A 17,720-nucleotide genomic window follows, 5' to 3' on the forward strand; every position below is an offset into this window, starting at 1 on the left:
GTCTTGGATAAAGGGCAAACAAACAAATGTGAAATCTGAATTAGCTTCATTTTCTGCTGCAAGATTACAGAAAACAAACCTGTCATCCTAGGAAAAATGTTTTGATTGGCAGCCTTTTGTTATACGAACATAAGTAGACTTGCAGTATTTTACTGCTTTGGGCTTTCCTAGAGAGATGCAGAGTTTATTACTGTTGTTTTATCTATTAACAGTATTTCCTTGCTTTCTTCTGAAAGTCGAGTCTGTGGAAAAACAATTTAATGATGTTCTCCCTGTAATCTATAACTTGAAGATTTTGCTCGTCATTTTGATCACCCGATCTAAAAATCTTTACCTTTTGTATAGTTACAGTACTCAGCCTTCTGGTTTGAGGTTTTTTAAAAATAAGTTTAAAAAGTGCTTACAAATATAATAGTGTGGGTTGTTTTTTGGAGTGTCCCCCCCCACCATATTGAACAGAGTTCAATGGATATATGGCAAAGTTTACTTCAGTGAATGCTGTAAATTTGAGTCAACCTTTTATAATTCTCACAAAGTTTCCCCCCCATATTAATATCCATTTTATAACTGTTTAACTGTGCTGGTCTGTTTAAACATGGCAAATATAAAGGCAGGATAACGTGTTGGGAACAAGGAGGAGGAACAAATGACCTGGCTTTACGTTCAAATACTTCTAGCGAAGGGGACTGTTATCTCCTTCCAGATAACTGGAAAAGGATACTGCAAATACTATATCATGTAAATATAGTTATTGCCTGCCTTATATCACTAAGAGTTCTCAACACATCTGGATTGAAAGTAGTTCCAGTAACATTAAAGCGTACTATTTTGGTTGGCACACTGACGCTGTGGTATATGCCAATTAGTAATGGCTCTTGGAAACAGGCTGCTTTAAAACTCTCCCTGAGCTATTCCCTGGAGAAATTATTCAATTAAGTACAACTAAAATTAATGTCCATGGGTTTTGTTCGAATAAAACAAAATAAGCAGCTGGAAAAGGGAAAACTTCTCAGTGTGTGCTTTTAAAATAACAACTCTAGCTAATAACTGCGTTTCCTGGAATCAGAGCTGCTGTTTGTTTTTCTTAGTGTTGCTCTTCAGTTCTGAATAATCTGATGAACGTTTCTACAGCTGATGGCCTTGGACAATTCTTTGTCACTGTGATATGTTTTCACATGACCATCTGCTGCCTTCAGACCCAATTTGAAGAGACTGAAATGTTCCATTTTGCTCGGGAGTTTAACAAAGTTCGACTTGGATTAGCCTTAAATATTTTGGGTAGGATGGGTGAATATCTGCTTTTCTGTATTGTTCAGTGCTGTTTGAAGGGGGCTCTCTGGTGGAAATGGTGGTCTTGGACGAGTTCTGTTAGTCCTTGGAGCAGATAGCAAAGTTTTTCTATAGCAGAACATATAGCTTTCTCTTGCTTCAACAAAGAAGGGCAAGCTGTTGTCCTTAAAGATGCTGAGGATTTGGTGATTTGGTGGGAAGGGATTGTGCCAGAGGCATGCACTGGTCCTTGGCCTTTTGAGCTGGGTGCTTGGGCTGCCCTTTATTTCCCAAAGGACAGACAGAGGTCATAGGACTCTGGAGCAGTTTATTCTTTGTGCATTTTTGCTACCCGTCACAAACCCAAGGAATCTGGAGCAATCCTGCATCTGCACCAGTTGTTCCTCTGCAAGGAACCCTCAGCACACAGCTGGCATGGCCTGTGTCATCTTCATTGCTCTCAGAGGTCCACAGCGTATGTTGGGAGAGGAAGGGCCTTCAGCTGTGGTGCCTGCTGCATCAGTGAGCATGCTCAGGTTAGTGAAGTCTGGTGTAGCTAGCAGGTCGTGCTGCAGGTTGGGTGTTGATCAGCTGTGCAGGGAAGAAGTGCTGTCCTTCACTGCGTGCCCTCCTGAACACACGCAGAGTCAGCAAGCTCCTGCCCTGCTCTGCCTGGAGATCTGCAACCCAGTGAAAGTTGCGGACGAGCAGGCAGAGCTGCTCTCCTTTTTCAGCAAAGCCGTCTTCTGGTGGTGGGGTGGCAGGGAAGGGAGAACACCTTCTTGGGGTCACCTGGGTCACAGCAGCGTTGCAGGGGAAGCGATGGGAGGTGACATCTCCTGCTGCCTCCCTGTGGCACTGGGACTGTTTCATGTGCATTATACATCACAAAACACATTCCTAATAGGAGGCCAGAAGAGCTCTTCTGAACCTGACTGTCTCCAAGCCCCTGTGAATAAGAGGAGCTGAAGACCAATACTAGTGAAACAGAATTCAAAGAGGAACAAGTTGGTTTACTTCCTTGGAGAAGTTAGTATTCTGTTTTTTAAAACATATATGAAGTTCTGCCAAAGAAGAGATTAAATGTCATCAGTTGAATTCAGAAGGCGGGGGGAGGAATTTTGATCCTGCTTGAAATGCAGAACTCATCACAGCAGGGAGTGTTGGTGTCCTGGTGTATTGAGCAACCTGGAGCTTGGATGAGTGAAAACACTAATGTGATTTTGGATATTAAGACCTGGAGTTAAACTGAGAGAAGTCCATGACTGTACTAACGCATCACATGTGGCATGTAGATCTGCACGGTTGGGAGACTGCAGAAACTGGGCAGTTAGGGGAGATGCAGAGAAATTTTTTGCTCTGCCTTTATTTTAACTCTGTTTTTTCTCTCTTCACTCTGCCTTGTCGTTACAGCTGGCACGTCGTGCTAAGGTTCTTTAGGTTTCTGATGTACTTACATTAGTTGCAATCTTCACTTCATACCACTGGCATTTTGAACAATGCTTTCTTTCTTATTAACATGTAATTATGGGGTTTGGATGTATAGAGGTTGGCATTCGATATATGATTCATTTCTTTGGTATCTAGCTCTTCTCCTGAGGCACCAGAGACCTGAAGGAGGGAGGGAAAGCCTGCTTGGCCTCTCCAGCAAATTCCAGCCTTATTGTAATTTTTTTGCATAGCATAAAATATTATGGATTTTAATTCTCTATATGTTTTTCTTAAGGCTGATTGCAGTGTTCCATGACTTACACAGTGGGATACGCTGTGGAGATGCATTACTCACCAATAAATACTATTGAGTGATCTGTAAATTTAAATCCACAAGAGTTTTTAAAAAAAGAAAATAAAAAAAACCCTAAGCTTTTGGAAGGAAATGTTTGGTCAGCGTGCCGTTCTGCTAAACTGAGACCAGAAATCACATTTGTTGCTCTTCGCCTGTGCTGTATTTCATGTGGCCATTTGGCTTTCTTTTTTTAAACTCCGCAGACTGAATGAGTGTGACTCAAGGATGTAGTTGCCAAAACCAAACGAGGCTTTTTACGTGTTTTAAATAAAACAGAAAATCAATTAGCGCACAGTCAGGTATGAAAGCGGAACTGTGACTGCAGAAGGGCCTGCTTTACTTCAGGGGAATAACGATTCGTTCTTCCTGGGAGCTCCGTGCGCGTCTGCGGAGCGTGATAATAAATCCCGCGCCTTCGGAAAGGGGGTGCGCCTGCGCGGGGCTTGGGTAGGAGCTCGGAGACCTGGTGGGGCGGAAAGGCAAACAGATCACTTTCCTGCTCCTGGGTGGAGAAGAAGTAGGGGGAAAAAACCCACATTGTTTCCTGCAAAATAAAGCCCTGTTTCTCTCGGCGGCCCAGCTCCCTGGCCGCGCCGCTGCCTGGCTTTCGCTCGCTCCCTGCAGCTCCTAACGTCTCGCCGGATCCAGTTCCCGCGGCTTCCTAATGAGCTCCTTAAAGGGGGAAACAGCAGGGAAAGTTCACGGCGCTTCAGCGCTTTGGTTTATGGCCCCCGCGGCGCTTGCCGGGTGCCGCGCAGGAGGTCCTCGTTGGGCCAGCGTGTGTCATGCCAGACTCTGCCTGGCTGCGGACCGCGGGGACACGTTTCCAGGAGTTGAAAGGGCACCGTGGTGTGTAATGTAAAGCAGATTGGTAACGAGAGCAGCCGCAGCCATCCAGAGCTGCTGAAGAGGATCGCTGCCTCCTTGTCTGCGCGGAGCATTTCTTCTGATCTCCGAAGTTGCACCTTTTTGATTAAAAAGTGCAGCGTTTGTGCCTCCTGGCATAATGCATTGCTGTTTAGTCCCTATGGAGCAAGATGCAATATTAATTTTGTGTTCCTAATAGGATCTCCTGATCCAGCAGCTGCCTTGCTCTGTCGTCTTCAACGTTGCTGGGTCAACCTTAAAGGCCATCACAAAGGAAGCAAAACCACTGAAGATCTTGGCATGAAAAACACTCTGAGATTTAGTGTTTTTTATCATCTGTCAAATGACTTTCCAGTGGAAACTGTTCCCTTGGAAAACTTCTGACCAGCTGTAGAAAGACTTGATGGCTGAGTTGACAGAGAAGATGGGACTGCCAGAAAAGTCACATTTCAAACCCATAGGAAGGTTCATTAGAAATGTCAACAGAGGAGAAGCTGGGACTATGGAAAAGGCAGATGCTGGTCGCGATGTAGGACCTGTTGTCTTTGTGTTATGCTGTACTTGTTTGACAGGATTGCAGGTAAATGGAGCGTCTAAAGCTTGCAGGCTTTTTGAGGAGGACTAGAGGAAAACAAAAGGATCCTGTTGGACATGGTGGACGGCTCTAACACCTGGCTCGGGTTCAGTTCGGGGTTTGTTTCCCGCATCCTGTGCGAGCCCTGAAATGCCAGGGACCAGATGTAGTATGATGTATTTCTATTTCCCTGAGAGATGACTTATGGCTGTAACGTGTGGGATTCCCGTCTCACGGGAGACTCTGAAATTATCCATGCCGTGGCTGGAGAGAAGCGGAAACAGCTTTTTAGAGAAGGCATCGGTGTTTTTATGAATTAAAACATGTTTCTGATTTTCATTGCAGCAGCAAAGTCTTCAGAGAAAAAGGGGCATGAGGAATAAGCTTTTTCTGAGAAACACTTAGGATTATTTACAACTCTTTTTGCCCAAATTTTTTCATTATCTATCTCCTGTTGGTGTCCTTTGTAGATTGCTGTAGATTTCTAACCATTGACAGATGTGATTAAAGTATATATACGTTAAAGTGTGTGTGTGTATATATGTGTGTGTATATATATACACACACAGATGTGATTAAAATATATTTTTTAATTTTTATTTTTCCCCTGTGGTAGTCAGTTTTAGCCTGGTCCTTCTGAAAACATACATGTGCACATAGATGGGCCCCAGAGTCCACTGGTAGTAAAATGTGATGCTAGTGTCTGTTATACTGCAAATTTTTAATTCTGAGCTATGATAAAGATTGTCTTTTTCTACCATTCATGTACCATTTAGGATCCTGAAACCCAGCATGATAAAACAAAGCAGGAACTGCTTCAGATCCAGTGTTCAGACCAGTTGCTTCATTTTTTCATTTTCCATTTCTATTCCAATAAAACTTTGAAACAGACTGTTCAACACTTATATGCTCACATCTCTGAATAGTCTTGAAGACTTCATATTGATCCTTGATGCTTTGCAAGCTGACTGCAGGCATTAATAGTGCCTTGAACTCGCCACAATCAATGAAGCAATTCGACAAGCAGTTTTGTAAAATTCTTTTGGTTTGTCTGCAGTTAGGAGCCTTAAATGTCTGGCTGTGATAGCTGATGCACTGAGAAAATCAGAAATTCAGATCTGATTAAGTGATATTTTACTTGGTTTTATTTTTATTTATTTTTTAAAAAAGAAAGCAAATACAATGGGCTTTTCCTAACTTTGCTCGCACTTTCTTCAGGAAATACTTTCTTTCCCAGGAGTAGTGGATAGAATTAAATTTGAAATTGGCCAGGACTTTCCATATTTACCATAGAAGTGCTGTTTCCCATTTTTCCCACCTCTTCTGATTTGGGCCCGTGTTGCAGCTTGGCTGTCCTGCGTTGTTACAAAACACGTGTTGCTTAAGATCAAAACCCGCTGCTGTGGTTGTTTGTTAACAGAAAGTCGTATGTTTCAGAGCACATCAGCCTACTTGGGCTTTTTGCATATTTTTTGTTTTGCTTTGCTTTTTTTGTACTGTCAGCTGCTTGCTTTGCGATTTCCCCATCGTGGAGCTTCTTTGCGTACAAGCCCCACGCGTGGAATTTGTCCCCATTTACCCAAAGGGTTGTCAGGGGCCCCTTGGTCGCAGGTCCCTTAGCCAGTGGAGCAAGGGCACTGGCAGGACAGCAGCGAGTCGTGTCCACAAAACAAAGAACTTTCACAACTTTTGTCCTCCCTCAAGGTATACATGTGTTGATCTCAAATCCGTAAAGTCCGCAGTTATTTTTTGCTGTGTGATATGAAGTAGACTTTTGAAGATATCCTCCCTTTTGAGGGCTCCAGCCTAAATTTTGTCCTTGATCATCTCAAAAAGTATCCAGATTTCTAGAGCTGGATTTGCATTTCCATGCTGCTGCTGTCACCTCTCAGGAATGAAGCGAGGGGAAACGGCTGATCAGGATTAATAACGTCCAAATACCTAACTCTCTGTTCTTGTAGGAACCGATAGCTTTCTTAGCTGGCGGTTTTGGCTGCCTTGTCTGCTGGTGAGCTCCGATGTGTCTGCCCGGCTGATCAGTGTGACCATCGCAGAGGAATGTGTGTGCATGGGACGAGCTTGGTGAGCAAGGCTGTGACACCAGTTTTCAAGTCCTCACTGGTCTGGAAGATGCTATCTGGTGTCACCTCTAATAGTGGATCAGCCTTCAAACTTCTCCTACTTCCAGCTGTGCTTAAATTACTCAAACACTTTAACATTAGGTTTGTGCTGTAGGTTTTTGCTTCTTCTCCAAGGTCCTGCTTCACTGAAAGAAGATCTTGACTAAATTTGAGTTAACAGTTTAAATGTGGTTTGCAGTGCAGTGTTACAGAAATGTCCTTTGTAAGGTCATTGGCAGCCTTTCAGTATTCAGCCTGCTTTTCCATTCTGCTTCCTCAGAAAAGAGGAAACCTCACTCCTTTGGCTTTCTCTTTTTTTTTTTTTTTTTTTTTTTGGTCTATTTTTTAGCCTGTTCCCTATATTGTCAGGTAAATGGGAGCTAATAGAAAATTTTTCATCCCAAATGCAATTGCCAGCTTGAGCTGCAAAAGGGGCCGTAGGTGGGTCGTCCCTCAGAAGAAGTGATATTCAGGAGCCTACTGATAGCTACGGCAGGATTTTCGGTGCTCTTACTGCTTTCTTAGCTGTAGAGTGTTTCTCTGGCTGGTTCTCTACCTTCCTTTAAAATTCATAACTAGCTTTCAACTCTGCCTTATCAAGCATGTGTTTCAATTGTATTTCCTTTTGCTCTGTAGTGGGGAGAAACTCAAGAATTTACATGAAGGTCAGGAGCTCTTCTGAGCCTGAGTGTCACCGCAACAGCGTGGGTGGGTGGGCGGAGGGGTGGCTGTGTTCCCATGCAGGGTGTTGATGGGTTTGAAAGGCATCCTGGCCTGGTAGAAGTCGGGGGACCTCCGTGGTGCCGCCTGCTCTCAGCACGCTTTCCTGGGCTGTCCCCTTTCCCTCCGTGTTTCACAGCGCTCTGCCTGGCTCCCGATTTCCTGATTTTCCCTGGCGATGGTGGTATCCATCTATGCTCCCTCCCCGCTGCAGCCCCAGCATGGCTGCACAAGGGAAGACCCTATTCTGCACTTCCAGCACCAATTCACCACCGCTTCTCCTGGGTCTTGACTGCGTGTTACATCAAAGGACGGGTTCCTTGCTTAGCAGTGGGCCCTGTGCTTAGCAAAGTGGCCTGCTCCCCTGAAAACTGGTGATACCAAGAAATGCAGAGCGATTGAAAAACTGTTTTTCCGAAGCTGCGCAGTCCTGTTCCCTGGTTCAGAAGTGGCTCCTGCTGATTATTTGGACCCTGGAATGGCTTGTGCAGGTGGCTCAGAAAGGAGAGGCTCTAGACATAATCCCAAGTGTAACGCCTCGAGCTTTGAAATGATGACAGAAAATATTCCTGGTTGCATTTGTTCTCATTTAGCTACAGCTTGTTCACCAGGATGTTTTTCAAGGAGGGTCTGGTCAGTGTTGGCAAAGGAAAGTCTCTTATTTCCCAAGCATGCTTATCACTCTGTCCTTGACAACGATGGGAACTTTCGGCACTTTTTCTTCCATTTAGAGGCAAACATGAGAAAGCCTGCCTTTGCAGGCAGCATTGTGCTGGTTTTCCTGTGTGCTGAATCACACAAGACAGATAAAGTTTCCCCAAAATGTTGTTGCCTCTGCAGATGTTGGACTTGGGAAAGTTGGGTGGGAGGGGGAGGAGAATTAATAGCTGAACTATGAACTGAACAAATCGTGCAGTTTAAATCCAGTACCTGCCATCACTTGGGAAAATGTGTTTTTTGTACAAGGTAAGCAGTAAAATCTTGACTATTATAAACAGCTTCACAAAGGCAGAGAGTTTATATCTGGAACAGAGACATATTGGTGTGGTGATTCCATGGTCACAGGAGCAGTAGCTGGTTTGGATTTATGGAATAAAACTGGGGATGCACCTTCAGAGAAGCCGTTAATGTTTGCCTTCTGACCTCCCTTCGTGTGAATCCTTAAGTGGTTTAGGCTGATGGGACATGAATCAGTAGCTAATGTTTTGAGTGATGTATTTTTGCAAAGTACAAGATTTTTAGATGCTGATAATCATGTTATTTAGGGATTCGCTGGAGATGATGGGGTGTTTGTGGGGCAGACTTAAAAAGCGTACTTTGGAAAGATGCTTAATTCTCTTAATTCTTCATGGGAAGAAAACCTCCTTGCTACTACGTATGCCTTCTTCAGAATGTCGAATTTTTGTGATCCACATGTAGGATCAGATATAGAGAGAAAACCTATCTGGAGCAGTGCTTGTTATTTAGTGAGATTTGAGGGCAAAAGCACCATGCATAACAAACAGCTTTAGCTGCAGGAAGATGAATTGCAGAGGAAAGTGTTCCCTTTCAAGCACTTCTATAAATTTTGAGAAGCTGTAAGGACTGATGTCGCAATGTAGGCACTACGTCATCCTTGCTTCCCTTGCAGGCATAAGACATTCCTCTAGTATCGCTGGGAAGTTTTGGAAGTACGGGGAATGCTATCTTTAGTGTCAGCACCTTGCTTCTAACAAAGGAATTTGGGAAATCTCTAGTTTGAAGGAACACAGTCAAAATAATAAAGGCTGATCAATAAAGGCCCTGTGCTGCTGTTGGGACTTTGGTTTAATCGTCAGGTAGCGTGTATACAGGGTTACGATGCATAGAAATAAACAGAATATTCATGCTAATTCTTCCAATCTATCTTGCTAATTTTATGCACTTTAACTTTTGATAAAAGTCAGTTAAAGCTTGAAGTTTCAGCAGTGCTGTAGCTGAGCAATGCGGTACTAGGATCTGCTTGTGTACAGATGACTTCAGGACTCGGCACCCGCCAGCTGGCATGGTGGTTGTCCTGGACCTGATCTGAGAAGACAGACTAGATTTATGAAGACAGTGATCAATAGTGGAGAAAGTGCAAGAAGTGTAAGCAGAGGAAGACATTTAGCAATAGCGTTCAATTTTTGGCTGCTATCCGCCTCCTAATCTATCACACACACAAATCATTCTTACCTGCAGAGTAAAAAGCAACTGAAATGCAGCATAGTCGTACTCCCAAGGACAAGCACTGTCCGCATCTTTCGACAAAACTTAAGTGTAATAATCGGCAAGAAGGAATTTTGATGACAGAATGGGGCTTTTAATTTTGAGTGTTTAAAAAAAACCCAACCCACCAACTGCCCTCAGTTTGAGCCTTTTACCTGGTTTGATTTCCCTGGCGAAGATAAATTCATCAAGTGCATGAGGTTGAGTGTGGGTTGGCTTGAAACTTCCCTTTCCCCTCTATTAAAAATAGATGTAGGAGAAATTTTGCTCACTTTCCTTCTCCCTAAGGGTGAGCTTGGCTGCAGGCAGCGCTGCCATTTGTACATCGTGGTAATGGAAACAGTGTGAGGCTTTCACCGTGTCCTCCCCGATCGTGTGAGCGGGACTGCACTGGATGCTTTCAAAGCATTTACAAAGATAGTGATTTTGAATTTGTTTTAATGACTCTATAACAGCCTATGCCTATATAAATAACTATATAAAACTCCGCATGTTGAAATGCAGTGTTCCAGGGACTGAAATTTGAGATTTTTCTATAGCGTACCCATTAATTCTTCCACTTTTACTAATGTTTTGTGGCTTCCATTGCCCTGTACTTCACTTCTGTGGTTACCTAGGCTGATGCTGATGTTTCAGGCTGTATCTTTTTTTTTTTTCCCTCCTCTCTGCTCTTCCAGTGGAGGACGGCACTGAGGCCAAAGTCGAAGGCAATAAGACCTTTTTCTCTTGTGCAGTGGCTCCCAGGGCTTAGACCTTTCAGTGCGTGTTTTTTCTCAGCCTTGTGGAACGCTGGACTGTGGTACTGGGAAACCAAAGGGTGCAGCTGGTTTCCACTTTGGAGCCTCCAGGAGAAACGTGGTTGGTGAGCACTGATGCTCAGAGGCTGGGAGGTTAATGCTGCGTTTCTCTCTTTCCCCAGAGATCATTGATGACCTCACTAACCTGGTGGAAAACACGGATGACAAGCTTCGCAATCAAACACGGCACGTGAAGATGGTGGACCAAAAATCGACTTCCTGCGGTAGGAAATGAGTCGAGTACAAATCCTGTGCTGTTATTAAATGACTAGAAACTCGTGCTGAGAGGCTGTGTGCGCTGTGCTTCCCCCCGAAGAAAACCTTTGAAAGGGGCGGGGAGGGGGGGAAGCCCTCTGCAAACTCAAATGTGATTTTGGCTGATGTTGCAGGTTTGATTTACCGCACTTGCTGTGTGTCGATATGGTTAACCTCCTTAAGCTGTTCGTAGCATTACGCAATATTCTGATTGGAAATTATAGAACCACATGAAATCAGTGCGGTACATGTTAATTAGGTTTAAAAAACCTCATTAGATCCCAGCTCTCAGAAAATGCTCACGGTGGGGAGTGATCCCATGGGGGCATTTGTAGTGGTGTCCTGCGGGAGCGTGTTCTCAGCCAAATGGTCTTCAGAGCCTGCAAGACATGAAATCCTTGCTGATGACACTTGAAGTTACATGCAGGCTAGTAAAATTAAGCTAGAGTCACTTTTTATATAGTCAGAGACAAGGTTATACATCTCGAGTCGAAGAATGTGTGTCATGTATAGGGTGAAGAGCTGGGGATTTTGATAGCAGAGACTTGGGAGGATAATGTGGATCATGGTAGAAAATGTCTTTTTCTTGGAGGGGGTGAGTGTTGTCCACCTGCAGTCACTCCTTAGTATTAATTTGGAGGTGGTTAGTGAGACTGTCCTGGAAATAGTACGTCCAGTTTCAGTGTCCATGGTTCATTTTCAACAAACGAGAGGACTCAAAATGTTGCAAGAGGGATTTCTACTCTTTTAAAAATGGTCTTATAATGAGAAGTTAAAGGAATTTTGTTTATGCAGCTTAGTAAAGAGAAGGTTGAGAGTTGACTTGGTCGTGTTTCTGGGTGAAGAAAAGGGTTTCTTGTTTGTGGGGAGCTTTTATTCTGTAGGGTGAAGATCTGGTGGCTGGTAGCTAAAGCTACGAAACTTAGACTAGCAGTGAGACTTTTTTTGAGCAGTGAGGATATATTTGAGGAATATAATGGATTCTCCATCCGTGATATCTTTTTGAAAGCTAAGCTTTTGATTGATATAAGTTAATGAAAATCTGTGGCCTCTTCTGGAGGTTAAAGTTGACTTGTCAGAGCCATTTGTCTCTGATTTTGCACATACCTACTACGGACAGAATGAAAGACGTGACTGCAGAGTCCGTGACTGATTTTTGTTTTGGTTTTTTAATGCTGACGCAAGATTTATGTAATTTAAAAATAATTGCTCTCGAATTATACCGAGTACTGCTTTGTACCTTTTGAGTCTTCCCCTCAATTTCCGTGGTTTCAGTTTTTCTGCCCAAGTGCAGGGAAGTGCTAAGCTAAATGCCTTCGTGGGGCAAGCAGCGAAACCGGTTTCGTACGGGACATTGTCCGCGGTGAGCAGCTTCTCGCTGGTGAGGTATTCCCCCCCCTTTTAGGGTCTTAATGCAAATGCAGAACCCAAACAATGTTGCTAGATAATGAGCCTGTCTCTTTAACGCTGAAGCCCGCGCTGGCTGGGAGGCAATTGGAGAGGAGGAGGAGGATGTGAGAGGGGAAGGCTGGGAGGATCCAGGACAGGCTGGATTCCTTGGGGGTGACCTCTCTCACCCTTTCCACATTGAAAAACATTTTTCTTGAAGGGCTGGTGAGAAGCACTGCTGCTTGGTGCCTTAGTCCGTCTGCTCCGATAGGTCTTCCTGTGTTTGCATAACAATTTGGGCATATGTAAACACTATATTGCCTCAGATTGCTATTTTACTCTGCCTAATCATGAGTTTTTGAACAATAATGCTGGAAAACCCAGGCTTTAAAGGCATTCTTCCCATCCCTTTTCTACTCTTATGCCTAACACTGAAAATCACTGGGATATTAAGATCAAAAAAATCCTCTGTGTGTGTATAATTACCCCTTGATCAAATCCAAACACCAGGAGAACTGGCACTTGTTAGGTAACTTCTCAAAGTTTTTCTCTAATATTTTGCTTAAATGGGTAAAATGCTGAGCAACTCTGGTTTCAGCAGTGTTATTTTGGATTAAAACAGGAATAAAAAGCCCTGTCTTTGCCTCTGTCTCTCCCCACCCCTTCCTTCTTAGTCATTAAGACATTTGTTTGGAGCCAGTATCTGCACTATTGCAGCATGTGGCCATTTTTGTGTTTGTGCCTCATTTGAAATCGTAATGTCTTTTTTCCCCCCTCTTTTTTTTCATGATGAGTGCATATACTGGAGCAACTGGATGTGGATGCAAGCGGAGCGTTCTGGCACGAGCTGTGGAATAATCACCCTTTTACGAGCAGGAATGTAACACATTAATGGGTGCGGCTTTGTTAGCAGCCAGTATAATAATAAAATCAAAGTATTGCTGATGAAATCCAACTTTAATCAATATTTCAATGTCTTGCTCTCATGCGAACATAATTCCAAGTGTTAGCGGTTGTTCCCGATGGAAAGCATGACTTGTGTGCGTCACGCTCTAGGTGCCTATCTGCTCGGACAGAGGCATCGCTTGGTCAGGACGTGTTACAGACAGCAGCTTCTAAATTTTTACTCTGCCTTAAGCCACACTCAGCTAGGACAGAAATCTTCAGGTTGTTTTGGATGTCTTGTTTCAGTTGCAGCTTATTTGGCAATCCCAGTCCTCGATTCTCCGCGGTGAAGGCTGCCCGGTTGGGAGCACGTCTGCCTTGGTGCCCCAGGGAGCCCCGCGTTGATGGCAGGGGAAGCTCCCGTTGATTGCAACGGAGGAATAATTGAGATAGGCTCACTGTGTCATGCTCAGTGTGCTGCATTTTATGAAGTTATTGTTGAAAATCATTGGTCATCTGCAAATAAATACTTGTATGCTACTTGGCATTGTTTTATTTCTGTTCAGTGTGTGCTGGGCATATAGAAGGGATGTTAGGGAATATGTATTTCTTGGAATTCAGTTTTCACCACAGTGTGTGTGCAAATCATTAATCAAATGTTAGGCTGCCTCTACCAAGTTTGCTACAGGAATGACTGAGTGTACAGTCCTAACTTTTCAGTTTTACCGCTGGCTGTCTTGGGTTTGTTTGTGTCTGACCCTGTCCCCCCTCTCCCCCAGTTTGCATACCTTTAGGGTTTTTTGTGCAGAATAACACTCATTAGCAATTTATCACTAGTATTTTCATTAGACACTTAACGCTCAGATTATCCTTTTAAGAACTGCATTAGAATTAAAAAAAAAAAAAAAAAGTAAATGAAGGTATAGTTAAAGCTGAGATGCTAGGGAAAATAAGCAACCTTCCTTCCCCCCAAACAAACCCTCAGGCTGGAACAAGCTGACTGTATGGCAAATGTCCTGATACCTTACTGATACAGCACTCTTGATTCCTTCAGTATTTTTGATTTTCCTAGGTAGAGATGGCTGATTTTGATCTCATCCGTTCCAATTCCTTGGGTAAAAAAGGTTTGTTTAGAGGAAGTGACTGCCCTAGAATGAGTGCTGTTGCGTTGCTCTCGTTCTCCCCACCCTGTTTGGGTTGCACTGCACCGACCTGGTGTGGTTTTAAGCCTCCCGTGGCCCAAGCAGGCTCTGGCATTAGCTCTTACCTTGGCATCTTTGGCACTTCTGCTAATGGGCAACGAAACCTGTTTTCAGGAGAAGTGGGAGCTCGGAGCCTGCCAGCGCTAGGCTTCCCTCTTTCATCCCTGTCCCCAGACCTCAGCAGCTTAAGCACACTCTCCCGGTGCTTCAGATCCCCGAGGGCTGTGGGTTTACGGTTCCTCTTTTTGGGATGCATGACGTTCCAAGTAAATGTGCGCAGGTTTTGTAAGAGCTCCCAAACATGACTGCTCTTAACACAATATACAGCTGCGTGTGCTGTTTTGAATTCTGTTCATCATCAGGTTTGAGCACTTGGTACTTGTCAGGAGTCTGCAAAGAGCCCGTGAGTCGTTCTTCCAGCCTGTGGGTTGTAGTTGGCCTATTCATGGAGAGGAGAAAGACATGCTTCTTCCTCAGATCCCAGTTTACCTGGATGGTGTTTTCTTGGATAGCTTTTCCACCCCTTCCTTGATTTCTGTCATTTTTCTACTTAAAGATTTTTAAGTAGGCATCCTCCCAGAGAAGTTGGCTAAAATGGGCTTTGTCAGCAATGAGAGTATCCTGTTGCCTGATGTTTTCATGTCTGAATGGGCTATGGTGATTTTAGCAACGTATGACACAGCTGTGAGAGCAAAGTTGCCACATGTAAAGGCCATCGCAACCAAATTCTTTTGAGGTTATGTATAGAGAGAGTCCCCCAGTCACAGAAAAAGTACTTAAATGGCCTTTGGATGTAGTGGACTTTTGTTTTTCTAGATAGAATGTGTGGTTGGACTTGAGCACACGTCCGGGTTGCACAGAAATGTTCTTCAGATCCTGCTAAACTATCTCATTAATTGGTGGGGGGAACAGTCTGGATGGAATCAGTTTGGTCCTATTCCTCTTCTTACCCAAGTAACTCAACCTGGTGGCTTTCCTGTAGCAGAGGGCCTGGCTAAGAGAAAGGCTTTTTTCTTGGGGAAGCAGCAAAGAAGATTGTGACTTTGTCATTGTGAAAGCTAAAAACAAGTGAAAAGGCCAGACTCTTTTTCTGATTGAATGTCTTCTGAACAGTTGTGAGGGAAGGAGACATGTCTTTGCAAGTTGTTAGTCTGTATACCTTTAACCTTCCAGGAAAATGAGGAACAACCACAACTGAATGTACATCCCTGCTGGACCCTCACCAATGCCTGTGTCTCTGTGAAATAATATACAATTGCAAAGTGGTGGCTGAGCAATTTTTTTTTTCCCAATCTTTCATTTTCTCCTATTCCACAAGATGGCATTGCAATCTAATCGCCTTTCTCAGGGACCCAGGTAGATCTCTCTCATGTTCCTTTGCTTTCCCTTAGAGGTTTTTAAAGATGCTGAAAGCAGGACCTAGGCTATCATAAAGTTAGTAGTAACTTTTTCTTTAATGTATCTTAGCAAATCACCAAGATATCTGAATCAAATGCAGAACTTTGCCACGCCAACCAGTTTGAGTTTTCAGGAAGTGTAGTTTGTTTTAAAACAAGGCAGCTTGGATTATATAAGGTTTCCTCTAGAAAGTAATGATTCATGCAGGCTGTGGCCTTTTCCTGCCAGATTCTACGATCGCTCTGTTCTAAGTTATAGTTATTTTTGCCATGGATTTAATTTGCTTTATAAATTATGGATGGCAGTTACTCAGGTTTGTTCCTCTGACGTACGTTGTGTGTTTAGATGAGCAAGTCTCCATCAATTTTTTTTTTTCTTAGTGCAGTGGAGAAGTTGGTGTAATGTGACATTAAATCAACCTTTCCTGCAATCTGATTCTCAGAAAACTTACACCAATATTCCTCCCGAGTGCTGCTCCGACAACTGCATTGGTTCTGAGTCACCTGTCCATGCTTGTACGTGCTGAGTTTTCTTGGCCTGGCCGGTTGTATTTTTCTGTGTATGTGACTTTTTTTTCCCCCACCTTCCCTTCAGTTTCTTCCATTTCAAGCAATTGTATAGAAGAGTTTGTACTGAGCTGTTATCACCGAGAGAGAACTTTGAGAAGAAACTTTAGCTGAAGCTAAAATGAAGCTGTTGGATAAATTGGGCTCATCACTGCTATCTTCACAGATTGCTGGTGTGATAAGTGCTCTAATGCCCTAGGACTGGCGGGAGTTCAGGGAGGTAGCTAAGTGACAGCAGTCGGTAGTTAAAAGGATGACTGGAGTTTAGTGTAGGCCATTCTCTTTCCCATGTTCCCTCCTCCTATGGCTCTAGCTTGCTGTAAGCCAGCCTTTGTCAGAGTACCTGCTGTCCAACCCCTCTCCTCAAATTCGGGCTTGCCGCTAGTCTTGCTACCTGGAGTCTTGATCCAGTATGTAGTGTCCATCCTCCCTTGTTTTGTAGTTATTGTCTGAAAGGTCAAAAAATGTTTTCTTCCTCTCTTACAGCTCAGTTTCGTTCTTTGTGAGAACTCAAGTGAGCTGAAAACTGGGGGAGTTGAAACGCGGTGGAGGTTAGCCTGGTTTCTGGAGGAACTGACGGCTCCGCAGTCACGTTGTGCACGCGCGGCTCTGTTCTTCATTCACCTTGCCCGGCTGACTTCCAAACTCATCGGCTAATTGAAGCTGAAATTAGTTGGAGGTAGAGGTCACAAAGATAAGAAGCTCCTACAGGTTTACCTGGCTGTCTATGCTCGTTAGATGAGAGACCCAATTAAGGTCCCCGTTGGGGGAGAGAATGCAGGATGCACTCAACTCTCATTAGACACCAGAGAATCCTCAAAGCACATTAGCTCTGAGACAAGGAAGGAAATGTGGCTTCATTAATTATGTTAATGGAACAACTTTTAAAGGATAAGTCCAGCAGTTTCGGTAGTTTGCTAATCAAAGACTTCGGGTTCATTTCTTTGCTTTTGCCATCTTGTTTTCCCATAACATTAACCACTTTTCCTCTCCTCTGTTAGCTCTGAGCCCCAGAGGAGCAGGTGAGAAACTCACTAGGCGACTAACTGTATCAGGGAAACAGATCACAAACTGTGCTTTCTGATTCAGAAAATACACGGAAAAAAGGTCAGGCGCAGGGCTGAGATCATTCCTTTCCTGGTGGCTGTGTCGGTACGCCCAGCAGTCTGGTCCTTGCTCCCTCAAGTGCTGTTTGTACCCTCCATCTAGTTTGTGGACTTTCAATGCCTCCTTCTTGTATGCTTTGTATTAATAGTTTAAGCATTTGTCCTAAAATTGCTCATGCTGAGTGTTGGAATGGATTCAGCTGACCAAGGACTCTGGACCTAAGCAGTCACAACCAGTTAAAAAAAAAAATGCCGTTACTTTATATACTACTTTCCAGGTGAGGAGCACTTACCGGTGGCGTAAACTATATATGTATTTAGGAATACGGGACAGGAAGAGGCCTTCTGGGGTACAGAATTGCTTCAAGATGAATTTCTGAAAACAAGGTTGTTTTTCCACCCCCGTTACTCCTGTTGGAATTCAGAAACTTATTGCCAGCCCAGACTTGTCAGGGATACTTCATTTTGTCCTCGTGCAGCCCTTATTCTGGTGTCTTGAATAATTCTTTTCCCCCTTTTGTATTTTACTCCCCCAGATGTGTGTGTCTAAGAGATCGCTC

General features: G+C 43.8%; 1 protein-coding gene across 1 annotated transcript in view; it reads left to right on the plus strand.

Moving 5' to 3' along the window:
* The window catches only part of STX8 (syntaxin 8), a 111,671-nt gene that overhangs the window by 58,519 nt on the left and 35,432 nt on the right, over positions 1 to 17,720 (plus strand). Inside the window, exon 7 of the mRNA XM_064522476.1 lies at positions 10,482 to 10,583. Coding sequence (XP_064378546.1) covers positions 10,482 to 10,583 — 102 coding nt within the window. The remainder of the gene's footprint in view (positions 1 to 10,481; positions 10,584 to 17,720) is intronic.

The sequence above is a fragment of the Dromaius novaehollandiae genome, chromosome 18 (assembly GCF_036370855.1).
Source record: "Dromaius novaehollandiae isolate bDroNov1 chromosome 18, bDroNov1.hap1, whole genome shotgun sequence".
Taxonomy (NCBI): domain Eukaryota; kingdom Metazoa; phylum Chordata; class Aves; order Casuariiformes; family Dromaiidae; genus Dromaius; species Dromaius novaehollandiae.